This window comes from Trematomus bernacchii, unplaced genomic scaffold, assembly GCF_902827165.1.
Source record: "Trematomus bernacchii unplaced genomic scaffold, fTreBer1.1, whole genome shotgun sequence".
In the NCBI taxonomy this organism is placed as follows: Eukaryota; Metazoa; Chordata; class Actinopteri; order Perciformes; family Nototheniidae; genus Trematomus; species Trematomus bernacchii.
Genome location: NW_022987613.1, coordinates 173,885 through 192,630, shown reverse-complemented (window position 1 = coordinate 192,630; position 18,746 = coordinate 173,885). Strand labels below are relative to the sequence as shown.

Genomic DNA, 18,746 nt, shown 5'->3' with positions numbered 1-18,746 from the left:
GCTTTGATCCTGGATAAAGTGTTTAAGTCATGGATGTTTAAAGTTTAACTTCTTCATATTTGACTAATATTAAAGTTCACTTTTCATTCAGGAAGTATGACGCTGCGCTGTCAGAACGCTTGTCCGTGTTTGTGATTGGTCGAATGCTCCAAATACCACCCCTTTCATGTGAACGCGCACCTAACTAGATAGGACACGGCTGGCTTGAGCGATCCACTTGATAACCAGCGTCGTAATACAGTTTAGCGAGAGCGCGTATGTTTTGGATTGGGCCAACCGGCTAACTCAAACATATCCAGGTTAAGTTGAACCAGCTTCGTAGTACAGGTCTCAGTTCTACCGACACCTCTTTCTAACCCATCTGTGTTTATTCTGCAGGTGCGTGCCAATGTCAGATGATGGACTTGGTCGTTCCCGACTCTGTGGACATGACCCAGGTGAAGTTTGATGTGCAAAGTGACGACGACTGTATGCACAACTTCGGTCTCCTCTGCAAGGCTTTCGACAAGAGCAGCATCTCTAAGGTATGCTATCTCTTATTAGTAGAGACACATTACAGTTTCTTGAGACGTGCTGATTGGTAGATTTCATACCTTTGAACCTACAATCTAGCTAACTGTTTCCTCCAGTTTCTAGCCTTTTTGGTGTGGGCAAAATGTCAAACTATTTATAATTTGTTTATTTGTCTTTCTATATCTTATCGAGGGCACCAAATGCTGAAACCATATCAGACTTTAACCCAACAAAAAACAAGAAAAGTGTTCACCTAAAAGTGGGCTACTTGGAGTTCAGGCTTTCTGTTAACCAACATGACAACATATTTTGTTATGTTACACAGAAACGCGTGAACACAATGTTTTGTTTGTGGTCACAGTATCTCTGTGTGTACAATTACGGTTAAATGAGGAATAAAGTGATTGACGGAGGAGCTGTGCATTCCCCCAGATCACAAATAAAACAATACTTGGTGCAGAAATATGAGTTGCTCTCATCTAATGGCGCATTTCCACTACAGCGCGGTTTAAGCGTGCCGTGCCCGGCCCGTTTTTGGTTGCGTTTCCACTTGGCGTAGTTCCGGCTAGCGGGTACTTTTTCACAGTTTTCTGGCTTTCCAAAATCGAGGTTCTTTCCGGGCCAACAACCAGGCTGAGTATGCTAAACTAGTGAGAGAATCGCTGGCAGCTACAACAAGATGAACATATTTGATGTGATTTAATTGTAATACACGTTTCAAAATGATGCCGAAGTAACAACATACTGATACCGGTTAGTAAAAACCATGAATTAATGCTTTGACAAGTCTGCAGACAGACGGCAGGCGAAGAACCTTTTAAAATGCGTGTTTTCTGAATGGAGATCGGCTAAGCTAACGTTGTATATGCTCCGACCGTCCACACTCACAACAACGGCCTATACAGACATAAATAAAGCAGCGACTGTATTCACCATGACACAGGCAGTCTGTGGTTTGTACTTGTTTAACTTGTGTCTAGTTTCTGAACATATATGAGGAGCTGTGAGCTCTGAGTGCTAACAGCTAACGGCTGATGTTGGTTTTGTGTTTCGCATTGAAGATGACGTCACGGCTCCGCCTACACTGCGTTACTATAGTTACTGCCCCAGCTACTAAACTGTAATGGAAACGCAGCATAAAGTGAGCCTGGCCTACCAAGGCCTAACCATACCGTACTAAGCAGTGCGAGGCCCTGCAGTGGAAATGCGCCATAACTCTCTGCTACGAATGCTACCTGCAATGTTAAACTACACCCTTGATGTGCAATATGGAAGTTGTTTTAATTCCTAAATGTTGTCTTTTTGTCTTGGTTTAGACAATTCCAATCGTGGAGCTCATACGAGGGGAGTCTCAAATCAACTTCGAGTTCATAAAGTGGTTCAGAGCTCTCTACCTGGCCAATCAGAAAAGGCAAGGGTACGACCCTGTGAGAGCTCGGGGGGGAAAGAACATCAGCCCCACTGTCGCAACCACTAACCTGCTTATAGGTAACTTATACTTTCTTTCACTGTGTCACCTGTTTAGATAGAGAAGCACTTCAGAGTTTAACTGATGCAGCAGCACTCACAATGGTCTGCTTGTTTAAATAGAATAGAATATATATTTATTGTCATCATACGAAGTACAACGACATTTCTTTGGCAACTCTCACTGCAGTAACAAATAGACACAATAAATGAATGAGAGTGGTAGAAGCAGAGGTCGTAGCGATGACAGCGCAATGAGATCAAATTCAATGTCAATGTGCATATTTACACTTACAGTAGGGCTGTGCGATTATGGCAAAAATCATAATCACGATTATTTTGGTCAATAATTGATATCACGATTATTAAATACGATTATTCATTGACTTTGAAAACATCCATTTATTGAACTTTAAAACAAATACAAATAATAATTTGAACAGTATCTTATAACTGTTGATTACCCTGAACGTATAATTCAACGGAAAAACTTTAAATAAATAATATCAAAATAATAAATACCAATAAACAAGATCAACAAATATTTAGGAGCGCACTTCCAAAAGCTACTTATCATATATAAAAAATATGGTAAATACAAATAAATTAGACCAAAATTAATCAAATATGTTGCACTGTCACAACCTAGCAAAGCAAAATAATTGTTTAATTCGATTATGTTGTTTTCGTAATTGTGCCAGGCCAAAATCGTAATTGCGATTAAAATACGATTAATTGCACAGCCCTAACTTACAGTCTAAAAAAGTGTGTTCATAAAGGGTTTTAGTAACCAAGTGAATATGTCGGCACTGTTCTCGTTGTCCTTAGAGTCAGATAAATGCAATTTAAATGTACTAATTATAACATGACGCAGCACATTGTGGTTTTCACATTAACCGAAATGTTTCTCTCTCGCTTTGTCAGAGGATTTCCAGAGCTCATCCGGTAGTTTCCTTTTCAATGAAAAGTGGATGTATATTTACGACTGGGCCGACCAGAGTCCTCTCGGAGATAACTACACCTACTGCCGCTCCTGCAAACGCAGCCTGAAGACATTAGCGAGAGGCCCTGTTGAACTCCGGCGACATGCGGACACTAACAAACACAAGAAAAGGACTCTAATCTACCAGAGGACCGCGAGGCAGAGCCAGCTGTCCGAAACGCTGCCGTGTAGCGACGCCGCCATTAGCTTCATCAACAAGCACTGCTACACCGGCCCTGCTAAATCTGAACACAAGGCTCGACTCTTTGCTCGCTGTCGTTTGGGGTCTCAGTATCCCAAAGATATCACCTCCGCCTGCCAGCACACGCCTTACTGCCTGTACATCTTCGGAGGGGAACCGCTGGGAAAAGACGACACCGTGTCCGTGGTCCTCGTTGGGTTTTTTGACGTCGACGCCTCCGGGCACTGCTTCCAATTTCTAGATGCTCTTCAGTCGGAGGATAGCGCCGGAGAGAAAAAAACAGCCGCGGCGGTGGTGGAGACGGTGAAGAAGTTCGGGTTGCACACGGATAACCTCGTGGCTGTTTATTCTGATGATGATTCGGAGCAGATCTGCACACAACTCAGGGAACTCAACCCCAATATAGTTGCTATAGGAGGGCTGTACGCCATCGCTGATGCTTCCTGCCACGCTGGGATCAAGGAGCTCTCCAATCAGGTCCAAGAGTTGATGGTAGACATGCACACCCACCACTCCTCCTGCTCTACGAAGAACGATGACCTCGCGGCTGTTTTCGGCTCAGACATCAGTGCAGACGATCCGTTTGATCTCAACTCCGGCTGCCTTAAGTTCTGCCTGTTAGTCACTAAAATATTGGAAGTATGGACGGATCTCATCGTATACTTTAAGTCTTGTGACGGCGAAGATGAGAAAGTCAAGTCCGTCTGCTCCCAGCTGCAGGATCCCAAAGTCAGAGCCACGTTTCTGTTCCTGCAGCACGCTTTAAAACCTCTGCACAGTTTCCAGAGTCGCCTGCAGACGGAGGAGGAAGTGGACCGAGCCGACATGCCGCTCATCCTGCAGGAGGCCAGTAAACTGCTGAGCACCTACACCTCATACTTCCTCCGTCCTGAAGCTGCTGATCGATTCCTCAAGGAACGAGACGCCCAAATCCTTAAAGACAAGCGTTTCCATCTGTCTGGTGCTGAGATCAATCTGGGAGGGAAAGCAGTGGAAGACTTCCTGAAGGAGTCTGAGGCTCTGTTCGAGGAGGAGGCGCTGTCTTTCTACGCCGCACTCACAGGTACGGATCAGATGATTTGTTATCTTATTGCAGATCGCCATAAAGTAATAATAATATGTTTTATTTACAGAGCGCTTTTCGGGCACTTAACATGTTAAAAATCACAAAAACAACACACTTAAAATATATAAAACACAGCAACAACCAAAACTTCACATTTTCTATTGTAAAGATAATCATTAATATGTTCAAGATTACAAATCCGACTTGTCTTTTATTTGAGCATTAAACAATTGATATAGTACGGCCATTGTAGCTTTTTTTTCACATAAAAGGATGTCCACTAAAAAACAGACAATTTGTTTGGAAAATTCAGATTGGCGTGGTTTGCAAGAAAAATAATTATGTCTTTCTAAGTTAAAGTGGTACCAGTGGGTTTCAGTAGTTTTGTTTAAAGGGGACCTATCATGCAAAATGCACTTTTGTACGTCTTTTATACATGAATATGTGTCCCCGGTGTTCCAGGGAACTCACCAAGTGTCAGAAAACACAACCCTCTCTATTTTCCTCCATACCCAAATCTCTAAAAAAGGGGCTGCAACGGATCTGATAAAAACTGATCCAGATTTGAACACTTTCCTGGCGTCAGGACGGTGGCGCTACGGCTATTTGGCCAACTCCACCAATCAGGAGGAGACAGCCACGGCCATTGCCGTTCGAAAGCGCTGGAGACGCTGTAGTACATATGCCAGGCCTGTAGGTGGTGCTGTTCTCACAGAATCAGCCCTTGCTAAAACAGATCTAAAAAATGTCAAATTGAGCAAAATGAGGCATGGCTAAAATGCATGATCTGTTTGGTATTTTGAAAAAAAAAAAGTATAAATATGCCTTATATAGGTATGGTCCTACCCTATATTATTCAAATATAGCATGATAGGTCCACTTTAAAGAACAGTATTCTGATGATTTTCAGGTTAACACTGTGAGTTGCATTTCTTTTCTTTTACATAGTTGTGACATTATACAGTTTTATTGGTAAAGCACTTTAAAACCTCCAGACCAACAGATATAAAATACAAATAAGACCAACAGAATAAAATACAAAAATCACAAAGCTCAGCTCACAAACCATAACGGTACGTCCACACGGCAGCGTCACGTGCTTCAACGGAGACGCTTCCCCTTCACTTTGAATGGGGTGACATCAGGCTTTGCCGAACTGCGTTGTGGTTCCGTCGCGTTGCTTTGCCTCCGTTGCTCGCTTCGAAATCTGAGAAAAGTTCAACTTTTCAAGCTTCGACGGAAGCGCCAGCCAATCAAATCATATGCCAGTACAAGCTCTAGCCAATCAAACCGCATGCTTGTGTGTCCGGGGCGGGAGATTAATGTGATTGGTTGTTGGTCGCACGCCCACCGGCAAGCTTCAACGCACGCTGCCGTGTGGACGTACCGTAAAATAAGTAAAACCACAACAGCCAGATAGTAAAAGCAATATACAATTTAAAAGCTAAAAAGTGTTGAACGCTAAGGAGAAGAGGCGGGTTTTAAGAACAGACTATGTAGAGGCGTCTCTTATTATACATTATAAATGTTCCTGTTACCTGCAGGTTGCATTGCAGAGAAGCTTCCTCTCGGTGAGGAGACTCTCCGGAGCATCTCTCAGCTGCTGAACCCTCGGAGCAGACGGGAAGTGACGGGGAAATCAGTCGGGGAACTCGGGACTTCGCTGGGAATCTGCAGCTCCGAGGAGGAGGTGGAGAAACTCATCGCTGAATTCCTGGAGTACCAGAAGGCTGAGGAGGGGGAGAACTCTGCAGAGGTACACATACTTATGTATATATAATTCATTGTTCAAGGCTTTTATTGTCAATCTCAAAATATGTTTGGACACACAGAAAGATCAAAATACTGTTTCCCACAGTCCCGAGGTATACAAAACTCAGGGCAGATTTTTTTCGGCTGCATACTTTCAAATTCTAGCGCACTCGAGCTGGTTTCTCCATTCTTACCTACCCTACCTTTAAGAAACAAACAAATATATATGTTAGTAATTTAGTTTTTGGGAGAAAGGGTGGGATTAAATAAGTGTAAACTTCTTCCCACCCCTTCTCGGATGTGTAATTAAGTAGATCATCTGTTTATATATAATTTAGAATCAGTCATATTTTTGTATATCAATTTGACACTGATTGATTTTGTATTGTATAATAATTCTCATGTTAGATTTTTGTGTTATTGTTTTACACATTCGAAATAAATCAAATCAATAAAATAGTGCAAGTAAATACAAATAAAAATGTGTAATTCAACATGTATATTTTCTACTTTTTTTTCATAATGCTATTTTATTTCTATTGAGATATTGTACTCTTAATTTCGATTGTATGCTGCTGCTGCTGCAACTGCAAAAATGTCCCAAATGGGTATCATAAAAAGTACTTCTTATCTTCTGATCTTAGGTTCCTCTGGAGGAGCACTGGGCCAGCGTACTGAAAGACACCAAGCCCGGATCAGGGTTCAGGAAGCTGGTTCTGACCCTGCTGTCTCTGCCCTGTCCGCCCCTGGAGGCTCAGCAGGTTTTTACCCAGGTCAGTGAACAGAGGAGCCGTGTCAAAATATATGTTGTTGTCTCATGAATACTTCAAAGCTGTACTCTTAGCATGACATTCGGATGTTAACATTTGGTTGATGGAGCTTTTTCTGTTCTTTTTTGCATGCTTATTCATTGTGTTTCAAAAAAGAAATTCAACCTTTTTCCAGAAACTCTCAACCTCAAAATCTGAGGATTCTCACTTTTTTTCAGAAAAATCTCAAAAATCTGACTTTTATCCAAAAATCGCAAAATTGTCACTTTTTTTCAGGAAAATCTCAGATTTTCTGACTTTTATCAAATATCTCAAAATTCTGATTTATCAGAAAATCTCAGAATTCTGACTTTTATCAAAAATTATCACCTTTTTTCAGGACAATCTCAGATTTCCGACTTTTATCAAAAATCTCAGAATTCTGACTTTTAGCAAATAATCTCAAAATTCAGATTTATCTAAGAAATCTATAAAAAAAAAAAGAATTCTCACTTTTTCTGAAAATATAAGAATTCTCCCCTTTTTTTGTGGAAAATCTCAGAATTCTCACTTTTATCAAAGAATCGCAAAATTCTCAACTTTTTTCTGAAATCTCAAAATTCTGACTTAATTTTTAAGATAGAAAAAAGCTTAGTTTTGATGACGTTGTGTAATACAGCCCATGTTGTGATTGTGTTTATTTTAGTTAATATTGTGCCCTTGCTGTGTCTCAGGCTCTGGGAACTGAAGAGGCCACGCTGTTCTCTGAGAGTGAAGCTTTGACAGAAAGTGATTCTGAGCTCACGTCCGACGGATTTCTCTCTGATAACAACCGCTGCAAGGACCCCCAAATCCACTCTGAAGGTGAGAGGAATCCTATGATCCAGATAATAAATACGCATCTAATTTGATAACTGTACCACGCTGGTATAGTAATTATTCATTTGATGTATATGTTATGCAAAAGTGTTTGAGATCTGGAAATGCTAAAAGAATTTCTGAAATTCTCAGAATACAGTCGCTGCTTTATTTATGTCTGTAGGCCGTTGTTGTGAGTGTGGACGGTCGGAGCATATACTGCGTTAGCTTAGCCAATCCCCATCTAGAAAAACACGCATTTTAAAAGGTTTTTCGCCTGCCGTCTGTCTGCAGACTTGACAAAGCATTAATTCATGGTTTTTACTAACCGGTATCAGTATGTTGTTACTTCGGCATCATTTTGAAACGTGTATTACAATTAAATCACGGTCAAATATGTCCATCTTGTTGTAGTTGTACCCCCCTTGCCAGCGCTCCTCTCTCGTTTAGCATACTCAGCCCGACTCAGCCCTGTTTGTTGGCCTCGATAGAACCACAATTTTCTCGGGCCAGAAAAGACGTGAAAAAGTGGCCCCGGGCCGGGCCGGGCCGTAACTAGGCCTCGTGGAAGCGCAACCAAAAACGGGCACGGCACGACACGGCACGCTTAAAGCGAGCTCCGCGCTGTAGTGGAACTGCGCCATTAGTCTACCTTACCATCATTCAAGGGTAGTTTTCACTATAAGTAAAAAATAATATTTGGACGGACACTATAATTTACAGTTTTTTACTATGTAAAATCTGAATTTTCTTTAAAATAAAAAACATCTATATTGATTCTGACTTTTCTACATCCAACTCACAGGTTTATCATTACTTTGAGAAAAAAGATTATTAATTTAACCCTTTTAGAAGGGAAGATATGGTCATTTGTTCTGGGAATGGCATTCTCGAGCCTGAGACCTGAAAAACAGGCTCAGAGCTTAACAGGTTAAATCTCGAAATTCTCACTTTTTCCTGAAATTTCAGAATTATGACTTTTTCCGGAAAATCGCAGAATTTTTACTTTCTATGGAAATTCTGAAAATGAAAACATTATTTTTTCGAGTCTGAAGATAAATAAATCTGAAAATCTCAGAATTCTGAGTTTTGTTTCTGACAAATCTCCAAACATGTTAATCACACGTTCCTCTCTTTCTCCAGCAATGAATGGCCTCAAAGTAAAGCATTGTGAAGTCCGCCTCACAAAGATAAACGGTACGTAGCATTTCTGTATCAGGTTCAGGATGGCCATCATATTTCTGAAGATTTCAACGCTCAAACTTACTTTATATTTTCTTCAACAGACGATGAGAATGGAGACGATTGCAAAGAGGTACTTCACACATTTTGAGAAAAAAGCTAAAATGTTAAAATTTTTATTATTTGAACATGAAAACTGTCAGCTTTTAGTACATTGCTTTCCCGTACATTTACCACTTTAATCTCAGAGAACTTTCTAGGAGATTTGTGATTTTCCTCCAATACTTTTTCCACAAATAATTACGTTTTTTTTACCACTTTAATCTCTGAAAATATTTGTTCTTTCTCATACATTTATGATTCCCCCCCCCCCCCTATATTTACCACTTTAATCTCAGAGGATTTTCAAGTATTTATCTTTTAAATTTGTGAAATATTTCCGTATATTTACATTACATTTAGCTGACGCTTTTATCCAAAGCGCGTTACAGGGACCAGGGTTCTTACGGTCATTAAAAACCTGGAAAAGTCATGGAAATTCAAAATGCTAATTCCAGGCCCTGGAAAAGTTATGGAAAACAATATTTTCCCCAAAGTTTTGGAAAAGTCATGGAAATTTAACTAAAGTTGCATCAAATATAATTTATATTTGATCTAATCGCCAAAATAGTAATACTATAATGATAATAAATACTGTATCGTATAGTAATGAAACGTAAAATGGCATTTAACTGACGAGGTGTTTTGCTGGTGAGAGATTTTAGTTGCTTTAGCGTGTAGAAGCTAGTAAGCCTATTTGATTTGTTTTCAGATAGGCACAACATGTTTCATATGCAGACCTTATTTTCCTGTTCCATGTTAAAATAAACCATTTTCAGTGGTACCGCTGAGAAAGAGTCATTTCTTTGGTCATGGAAAATTAGGTAAAGGTCATGGAGAAGTAATGGAAAAGTCATTGGTGAATAAGTATATGAACCCTGAGGGACATTCTCCCTGGAGTAACTAAGGGCTAAGTGCCTTACTCAAGGGCACACTAGAGGTGGTGGCGGGATTTGAACTCACAACCTTCCGATCTTCAGCCCACCTCACTATCCATTAGACCACCACTTACCTCTTGAATCTGAGAATTTCAACGTTTTTCTTGAGTTTCTTTCTCATGAAATCCCGCTGCCGTGCTTCTGATTTTTTTTAAAACTACAATCAAGATGCTTTTCTCAGCTTTACACTCAACTAGTAAACAAAGACCAGAACTGTTCAGAAAAAGTATTGTTTCTCCTGCATCATATTTGTTGTTTCCCTCATCTACTGACATACTTTTCCCTTTACTAACCTCATATATTTTCATTGATACGGCCATCATAACCACTTGCATGATAAGGTTACGTTTTCCCTTTATGACGGTGTGTTGTGATGATTGATACGGCCATCATAACCACTTGCATGATAAGGTTACGTTTTCCCTTTATGACGGTGTGTTGTGATGATATTTGAGTGTGTAATGGGAGTGTGTTGTCTCTCAGATGACCACTAGGGGAAGTTATGGCTGGGAGAGCAGCTTGCGGCAGAAACCTCAGGCCCGCGCAGTGTTTCAGGCGGGTGTTAGCACCTGGTCCGCCCCCCAACCTGTTGATCAGGACAGCAGAAAGGGTCTGGAGTCCCAGGAAGAGGGGGTAGGTGTACTCAAGTGTACTGATGTCTCTGACCTCTGAAACACTACAAAATAACTAGCTAAAAGCAGATACTTGTGAGCTCCTTGCACAACAACACATATCTGATAGCGTAATAGAGCCCTGCAGTTATGATGTTTTTCTGTTAGCATAAGATTTCTCCATGTGATTTGATTTATTGAAGAAAATAATCTCTGACAAACAAATATTTATGATACAGACATGTTTTGTTTAGCAGGATAATCTCCACATAGTATTTACACCACTTTATGATTTCTGAAGTAAAAAGATAACCTGACATTTAAAAATCTATTTAGATAATTTAAATTAAAACTACAGTGAAATAGATTCTACTGTTTAGTTTTTTTCTGAAATCTCAGAATTATGACTTTTTACTTAAAAACTAAAAATTCTGACTTTTTACTTAAAAACTAAAAATTCTGACTTTTTTCAGAAAATCCCAAAATGCTCACTTTTTCGGAAATTCTCACCTTATTTCTAATAAATCTCAGAATTCTCACTTTTTCCAGAAAATCTCAGAATTCTCACTTTATTGGAAAAATTCTCACTTTTCTGAAAATCCTATTTTTTTTCCAGAAAATCGCAGAACTCTAGACTCTCTCCAGATGTCAGAATAATGAATTATTCGTAAAATCTATACAAGCAGTATATCTGTCGTCTAAAACACAACAGGGACCTTATCATCTGTATGCCAACCCCAACATTTAAAAATCTATTGAGATAATTTAACACAGGAAATAGATTCTACTGTTTAGTTTTTATTGGATATTTCCAGCTTGATTAGTTGATCAGAGGGAATTGATACATCTTAAGAAAAAAGGGCTCTCTTGTTTTGAACTAATTCTCTCCTCCATGACACCTGAAATGTAATATGTAACACAATGATTTTGGTGATTTGTGGTGCATTTTCTAACTAACTAACATCAGTTATGGCTTTTATTTTGTAAGTACGCAGATCCTCCTCACCTAAACTACTTTTTTTAAATGTTTGACTGAAATGTTTGACACTTATTTTAATGTTTTAAAGTCTCAGGCAGAAGAAACATCTCCGGTCAGTAAACCCACTCCAAGAAATCGCCGGAAACACGTCTACACGGTAATGAATAAAACAGAATCATGTCTTTTAAATTACATTAAGAAGGAAAACTGTTAGAAAAATATCCCTCGTCCCCGGCTTGAGCTTCAATCTCTGGATCCATGTGTCTGTGATCCTCTCCAGAATGGAAGTAGTCACTTTTTTTACTTTTTTTCCTCTAAATTCTGACTTTTTTTTCAAAAATATGACTTTTTTTCAAAAATATGACTTTTTTTCAAAAATATGACTTTTTTTTCAAAAATATGACTTTTTCTCAAAAAATTGACTTTCTCAAAAATTCTGAATTTTTTCTCAAAATTCTAAAAATTCGGACTTTCTCAAAAATATGACTTATTCTCACAAATTCGGACTTTTTCTCAAAATATCGGACTTTTCCCCAAAATATGACTTTTTTTCTCAAAATATGACTTTTTCTCAAAATTCTGACTTCTCAAAAATCAAAAAATTCTGACTTTTTCTGAATACTTCAAAATGTCAATAATCCCTGGTCCCCGGCTTGAGCTTCAATCTCAGGATCCATGTGTTTCTGATCCTCTCAAGAATGGAAGTAGTCATCACATACAGAGCATCAACTAGTTCCTGAACAGTGTCCTTCACATGCTGATATCCAAGAGAGGGAGTTACACAGTCACAAGATGGAGGAATAGAAAGCAGTATTCAATGTTTACTTCAGATTAGCTCCACGTCAGAAATGAGCATGCTTGTCATATGTCTATCTCCATAGAGGCTGAATCATCATGTTAATCACATAGCTATCATATGCCTCAAACAGTCCTGATGCTCTTCTAGGTAATCATACATCCTGTCATGTTCACAGCTACAGTTGGGATACCTTTGTTATCATGCTACTCTCATGTTGGAAGAGTACATTCTGTATTTTCCCAACAAAAAAACGTTTATGATAATCCACGTTTCCCCTGCAGGATGGGAAGGGGTTCCTGCGCGGAGAGTTGATCTGGGGGAAAGTGAAGGGTTTCTCCTGGTGGCCCGGGATGGTGATCCCCTGGAAAAGTAAATCCTCTCCTCCCGGGATGAGGAGGGTCGAGTGGTTCGGAGACGGGATGTTCTCAGAGGTAAGAAGAACGCTTTTCTTGGTTTTTAAACCTATGAACAGAGATGGCAAAAGTACACACATCCTTTACTCAAGGAGAAGTACAGATACTCGTGTTTAAAATACTCTGGTGAAAGTAGAAGTACTGACTAAACTTCTTTACTCAAGTAAAAGTAAAGAGGGCTTTGAAATGTACTTCAGTAAAAAGTACCCATAACTACCATCTGTTTTAAAGAGTACCTGGACAACAAAGTGCTATCTTATCTATGTCACACAGTGTAACATTTGATTGATTGATTGATTGATTGAACACTAAATGTGAAGAAAACTCCACATGTGTTGAATTGCATTTTCCCATCATCTTTGCTTCCTGTTGCAGAGCTACACGGAGGGTCTCATGGTCTTCAGTGCCTTCAATAAGTGCTTCTGCAAAAACTCCTACGCCAGCCTGCCCGTCTACAAGGAAGCCATTTACCAGATCATCGAGGTAAGACCCCAAATGATATCTGTCGCTATCATCTTTACAGTAGGTCGAATGATCTGTTTCTATCACATCCTGTTACTCAAGATTGATTTTGATATCTGTAAATGTTCCCTTCTTACTACGGCTGTTGATTTTGATTCCATAACATGTTTTCTTTCAGGCTTTTGGAAGGAAAACATACAAAATACACATTTAGGTGTTTATTTGACTAGATTGTCTATTTGCGTCTGTAAGTTCACCAAAAGTTAGCAAAATGTCCACTTCAGTAGCACTAATGGCGCGTTTCCACTACAGCGCGCAGCCCGGTTTAAGAGGGCTGTGACGTCAGCGGCCCGTCTTTGGTTGCGTTTCCACTTGGCCTAGTACCGGCCGGCGGGTCCTAATTCACAGTTTTTCTGGCCTCATAAAATCGCGGGTCTAGGGCCAGAGACAACGAGGCTGAGTCGGGCTGAGTATGCTAAACTAGAGAGAGCATCGCTGGCAAGGGGGCTACAACTACAACAAGATGGACATATTTGACCGTGATTTAATTGTAATACACGTTTCAAAATGATGCCGAAGTAACAACATACTGATACCGGTTAGTAAAAACCATGAATTAATGCTTTGACAAGTCTGCAGACAGACGGCAGGCGAAAAACCTTTTAAAATGCGTGTTTTCTAAATGGAGATCGGCTAAGCTAACGTTGTATATGCTCCGACCGTCCACACTCACAACAACGGCCTATACAGACATAAATAAAGCAGCGACTGTATTCACCATGACACAGGCAGTCTGTGGTGTGTACTTGTTTAACTTTTGTCTAGTTTCTGAACAGATATGAGGAGCTCTGAGTGCTAACAGCTAACGGCTGTGTTGTTTCTCTGGGGTCCTCTGAAGATCACGTCACGGCTCCGCCTACACTGCGTTACTATAGATACTGCCCCAGTTCCTAAACTGTAATGGAAATGCGCCATAAAGTGAGCCAGTCCTAACGAGGCCCAGCCATACCGAGCGGGGCCGAGCGAGGCCGTGTAGTGGAAACGCGCCATTACATACACCAAACCTTCCAGTTATATTCCTATCAATATTCTGAAGGTTTTTACTGAAGGGTTTGTTTATATATCATTCATAGTCTGAATTATATAACATTTTATACCTAAAAACATGGCGAAAATAGATATTTTAGGATTGTTGACAGTATTTTCTGATTTATGGAGTGATACAAAGAGATATCCAAAATCCCTTCTGTAAAAACTTTAGCTTCTAATATGACTACAAAATGAAACAAGAATTTTGAACCTGGCTTCATCCAATGTTCAGATTTGTGTTCCTGAAATGTATTAAAATATGCGCATATATAATGAGAGGATGGCTCATTTGCATATTTAAACATGCTATTTCAGAATACTTGTAATACAAAAAACAATTGCCTTAATATAAGTAATTAACTGGAGAAATGTCTTGCTGATATCTTTAAGTTAAAAAACGTACCCTATTCACCTGTAGTGTCTCGCCTTAAACCCCGCGGGCGGGGGCAAAATGCAACATCTTGCAAGAAACAGCGTCCGAGGGCAATCGACTAAATCAGATATTTTGAACCAATTGTCATTACTACTTTGTACGCTTCCCCTTGGTAACTCTTGTCTGTTACTTAACCTGTAACCAATACCTTCTGCTTTTTCGGACTATTCTCCTGTTTAAATCTACCTACCTGTGTTGTGTTGACTCAGATAATGTTTGTGTTGACTCAGATTTGTTTTTAAATATTGAAGTTAAATGCATCAATCTGGTGCACTTTGAGAGCAACATGAAGAGATCTATGGATACCTCTCTCAACACCCATATGAAGCAGAACTGTAAACAGATGTACTTTTTCTTTATGGATATTTTACTAATCACTCCCCTTTTAAACTCTATTCTTGTTTTACTGCCATATAGTATTTCATAACTGTTTTTCCTTTATTCTCTTATTTTTTAATAACTATAATGATCATATGAACGTGTGCCACGGAAATAATCTTTTGAATAATTTGTGACCAAACCGTTTGAGACCCACTGAGATAACTCAGACTAAAGTTAACTATCTAAACACTCAGAGAGTCCTTTAGCTCACCTGAGTCTCTCAGTCTGAGAGGAGAGGACTCTCCTCCAGCTTCTTGTGGAACAAACAGCTCCTTATGTCCGTTAGTGCAGCTAGCTAACCAGATGCTAACAACACGGTCCATGCTGGCACGGTCCCTCTCTCTCTCTCTCTCTCTCTCTCTCTCTCTCTCTCTCTCTCTCTCTCTCTCCTCTCTCTCTCTCTCTCTCTCCTCCTCTCTCTCTCTCTCTCTCTCTCTCACACTAAATGCGCTATTGCCACACACACACACACACACACACACACACACACACAGAGCCGAGCTTGAATGACACAAGCACACGTTTATTTTCCATGCAACTCTCTGATTGGTCTGGTGTCATGCCTCTGTTGCATTCACTGAACACGGGAAATTACAGTGCTGCCGTCCTCTCTTGTGTCGTGATGAGGTTCACGTAAAGCACGGTTAATGTATTATATTATTGGAGGGAGAATTGTCCGGGGCTACATAAAAAACATTCGGGGCTAAAGCCCTGAATGCCCAGGCCAGGCGACGCCACTGGTGTTGACTCAGATAATGTTTGTGTTGACTCAGATAATGTTTGTGTTGACTCAGATAATGTTTGTGTTGTGCAGCTGGCTGGTGAGCGCTGTGGGAAGTCTTTCTCTGGAAAAGGAGGAACTAAGGAGAAGGAGCTGAAGCTGATGCTGGACTGGGCCTCTGAGGGTTTCCTGCCCTCCGGCCCTGAGGGACTCCTGCCTCCTGGTATGAGCACTGTTATCAACATTTACTTTATTTCTCTACCTATAGAGCGGTGCAGGGATGACGTATTTTTGTAGGCCGACCCGGAATTAAACTGCTCATGGGTTCCCTCGACAAAAAGCAACAGGATCTCTCCAGAGGATTTAGGAAAATAGCTCGAAATAAGATCTGTGGAAAACGAACCTGCACGTTTTGTTCAGCCGGATAATCTCCACATGTCTACGCTACTTTTATCATTTTCAAATCATAAATCGAATCTCCAGAAGCAAAATGCTAACGTCATGCTATAAAGGAACTACAGGCGAGTACAGCAGCACGACTTCAACGTCACGCCAACTTCAGATCCATATTCAAACACACAGATTCTAAATGGTACGAGTTGAAGCGTTTGTTTGAACAGTTAGCAGGAGGCAGGTACTTGCTTTCAAGCAGAACAGGGCAAACTAACTTAGAGGAGTGTTTACGTGTTCGGCGTAATGTCGTACAACGTCCTCCACGACTTCTGTAGTCCTATTCAGCCACTTGGTAACAACCATCGTTTCTCAGACACGTCAACTCTTCAGAAATCACCAGTGGGGTCACTGCTGATGGATTTAATGTCCTAGAACAAAACGTGACCCGTCTCTTCAATGTGTCTCAACCTCAGACCTTATTTACAGATATTTTACAAAACTAGTTCAAAAAACCCGTTGACTCTGAGACGAGGGGACAGGAAGTGGTAACATGCTGACTCACTTCCGGGTTTTAGGACTCATTCCTGCACCACTTTATTAGGAGTTTAAAGGTCTCCTATCATACAAAATGCAGACCCAGAATCAGCACTTTAGTAACAGGGCTGAAACAGAGGGATATGAGGGATTTCTAAAATGCTGTTTGGTATTTTGAGCAAAACACATCATAGATATGTTTTTAATATATTTGTATATATCTAAGACCCATAATATATGCATAAAGATAGTAAGATGATCCATAATGTTTTGTCTTTGCTCTGTTAGTCGTTACATATCCAGCTTTTTCTTGATTTTCTCCTTATTTCGTCTCTTCCTGCTTCTTCAAGATGCCGCCGCTCTTCAGGAAACTTCTGACTCGGCCCTGTCCGACTACCAGCCTCCGCCAAAAAGGAAATATGTTTTTAAAAACAAGGCAATCACACCCGCCATCATCTATAACCGAGGTACACAATATACCACATTTAGTCCAAAACACATGTCTTCAAGAGTAAACGTTCCTCACTAGATTTGGTCACAGAGTATAATCTTTTTCATTCCTTATGTGTGATTTGTTTTTCTACTTTTCTACAGAATTGATAAGAGAAAAGGTCAAAGAGGCGGGCAAAACAATTGAAGGTAAGTTGTGTGTGAGTGTGTGGAAGACGTGTGATTTTATATAAACGAACAATCCTTCATTTTAACTTAATGGTTTGTTATTTCAGATTTCTGTTTGTCTTGTGGATCCACTGAGCTTCAGGTGCAGCACCCGTTGTTCGAAGGTGGTCTTTGTCTCAGATGCAAGGTAATTTAATGATAAATACGTCTTTTTGACGTGTTATTTGGTCTGCTTCCCTCTAGGGCTGTATCCGAATATCCGTTCGTTGGAGTATTTCGGGTTTCAATTTCGTTATTCGGATATTCGTTTTGTTTGTTTTTTCGTTTTCTTCCCGTTTTTTTTTTTCAAATTGAATTTATTGAAATCTCCAATATCAACGTAAGAGCTTGTGCCTCTTCGGGGGGTGCTAACACTTAACCATAAACGTTATCGTTTACTTTCTCCGTCTTTATATGTAGATATTACTTTTTCTCCGTTAATCTCCGTCACGTTGTTTCCATAGCAACAACAACTTCCTGTCAACAGCGCTAACTCTCCTTCAAAATAAAAGCATGTCCATACAAAATAGGAAGCCATGCCAAATTACACTTAAGACGTATACAACTGCAACGAAAGTAACAAACACAATGCGATATCCTTTTCAATTTCAAAGAACACAAATTGGGTTACATTAACAAATAACTATAAAACAACAATACTGTAGAATAACAAAATGAATGCTGTGAATAAACCGAAATACACGTGTTGAAGGGGTTCGCTGCTGATTACTACACCCCCCCCCCAAGTTTTGTGATGCCGCCATTGTATTTGCTGGCATTAGCATTATTAGCATTAGCATTAGCCCCGTGCACCAATGGAGAGAGAATAACTTATGGCAACACAAAAGAAAACATGGGAGCGGTGGAGATGAGGAGGTGTCGGCGCTTCTGGCGATTTACTCGGAAGGCTTCAGTAGAAGCTGCTGGGAGTCCCAGCAGCTTCTACTGAAGCCTTCCCCAACTCCGGGGACTTCCGGCCGGGGACTTCGGGTGGCAGTATACGCCGTGAAGTTGTTTGCGGCCTGCCAGTAAACCCAAAGCAGAAGAAGACGAAGTGACGTCAGCGGCTTCATTTGCCTAATCCTCCCTCAGGGAACTTATTCCGGTGTGAACGCGATCTGCTCTTTAGTGCCATGGGGGAACTAAGTGCTGGCCACTAAGTACGGCAAAGTACTTGGTGTGAAAGCGGCTAATGTATTTTCCAATTCCCAATGTCTAACCTCCATCTGAAACTCAGCTGCTCCTAACACCCCTTCACGTCTCTTTCTGCAGGAGAACTTCACAGAGACGCTGTTCCGTTACGATGAAGACGGATACCAGTCGTACTGCACCGTGTGCTGCGCCGGACAGGAAGTCATTCTGTGTGGAAACGCCAGCTGCTGCAGGTAAACGTCACCTTTACTTTCGAATAATTTGACCTAAAGTGCATTTTCTTTTACGCTCTGAACTCTCTGCTCCACAGCTTC

The 18,746-nt window shown here is 40.4% G+C and overlaps 1 protein-coding gene across 2 annotated transcripts in view; it reads left to right on the top strand.

Moving 5' to 3' along the window:
- Positions 1-18,746, top strand: part of LOC117483700 (DNA (cytosine-5)-methyltransferase 3A-like) — a 39,306-nt gene that overhangs the window by 3,506 nt on the left and 17,054 nt on the right. The window contains exons 3-19 of one of the 2 annotated variants that reach the window (XM_034132056.1): positions 379-524; positions 1,830-2,001; positions 2,905-4,227; positions 5,775-5,986; positions 6,627-6,755; positions 7,466-7,595; positions 8,733-8,786; positions 8,876-8,904; positions 10,292-10,441; positions 11,487-11,555; positions 12,479-12,628; positions 12,986-13,093; positions 15,790-15,919; positions 16,974-17,090; positions 17,218-17,262; positions 17,349-17,428; positions 18,553-18,665. In XM_034132056.1, coding sequence (XP_033987947.1) covers positions 379-524; positions 1,830-2,001; positions 2,905-4,227; positions 5,775-5,986; positions 6,627-6,755; positions 7,466-7,595; positions 8,733-8,786; positions 8,876-8,904; positions 10,292-10,441; positions 11,487-11,555; positions 12,479-12,628; positions 12,986-13,093; positions 15,790-15,919; positions 16,974-17,090; positions 17,218-17,262; positions 17,349-17,428; positions 18,553-18,665 — 3,157 coding nt within the window. The remainder of the gene's footprint in view (positions 1-378; positions 525-1,829; positions 2,002-2,904; positions 4,228-5,774; positions 5,987-6,626; positions 6,756-7,465; positions 7,596-8,732; positions 8,787-8,875; positions 8,905-10,291; positions 10,442-11,486; positions 11,556-12,478; positions 12,629-12,985; positions 13,094-15,789; positions 15,920-16,973; positions 17,091-17,217; positions 17,263-17,348; positions 17,429-18,552; positions 18,666-18,746) is intronic. The other variant, XM_034132057.1, reaches the window with a different exon arrangement.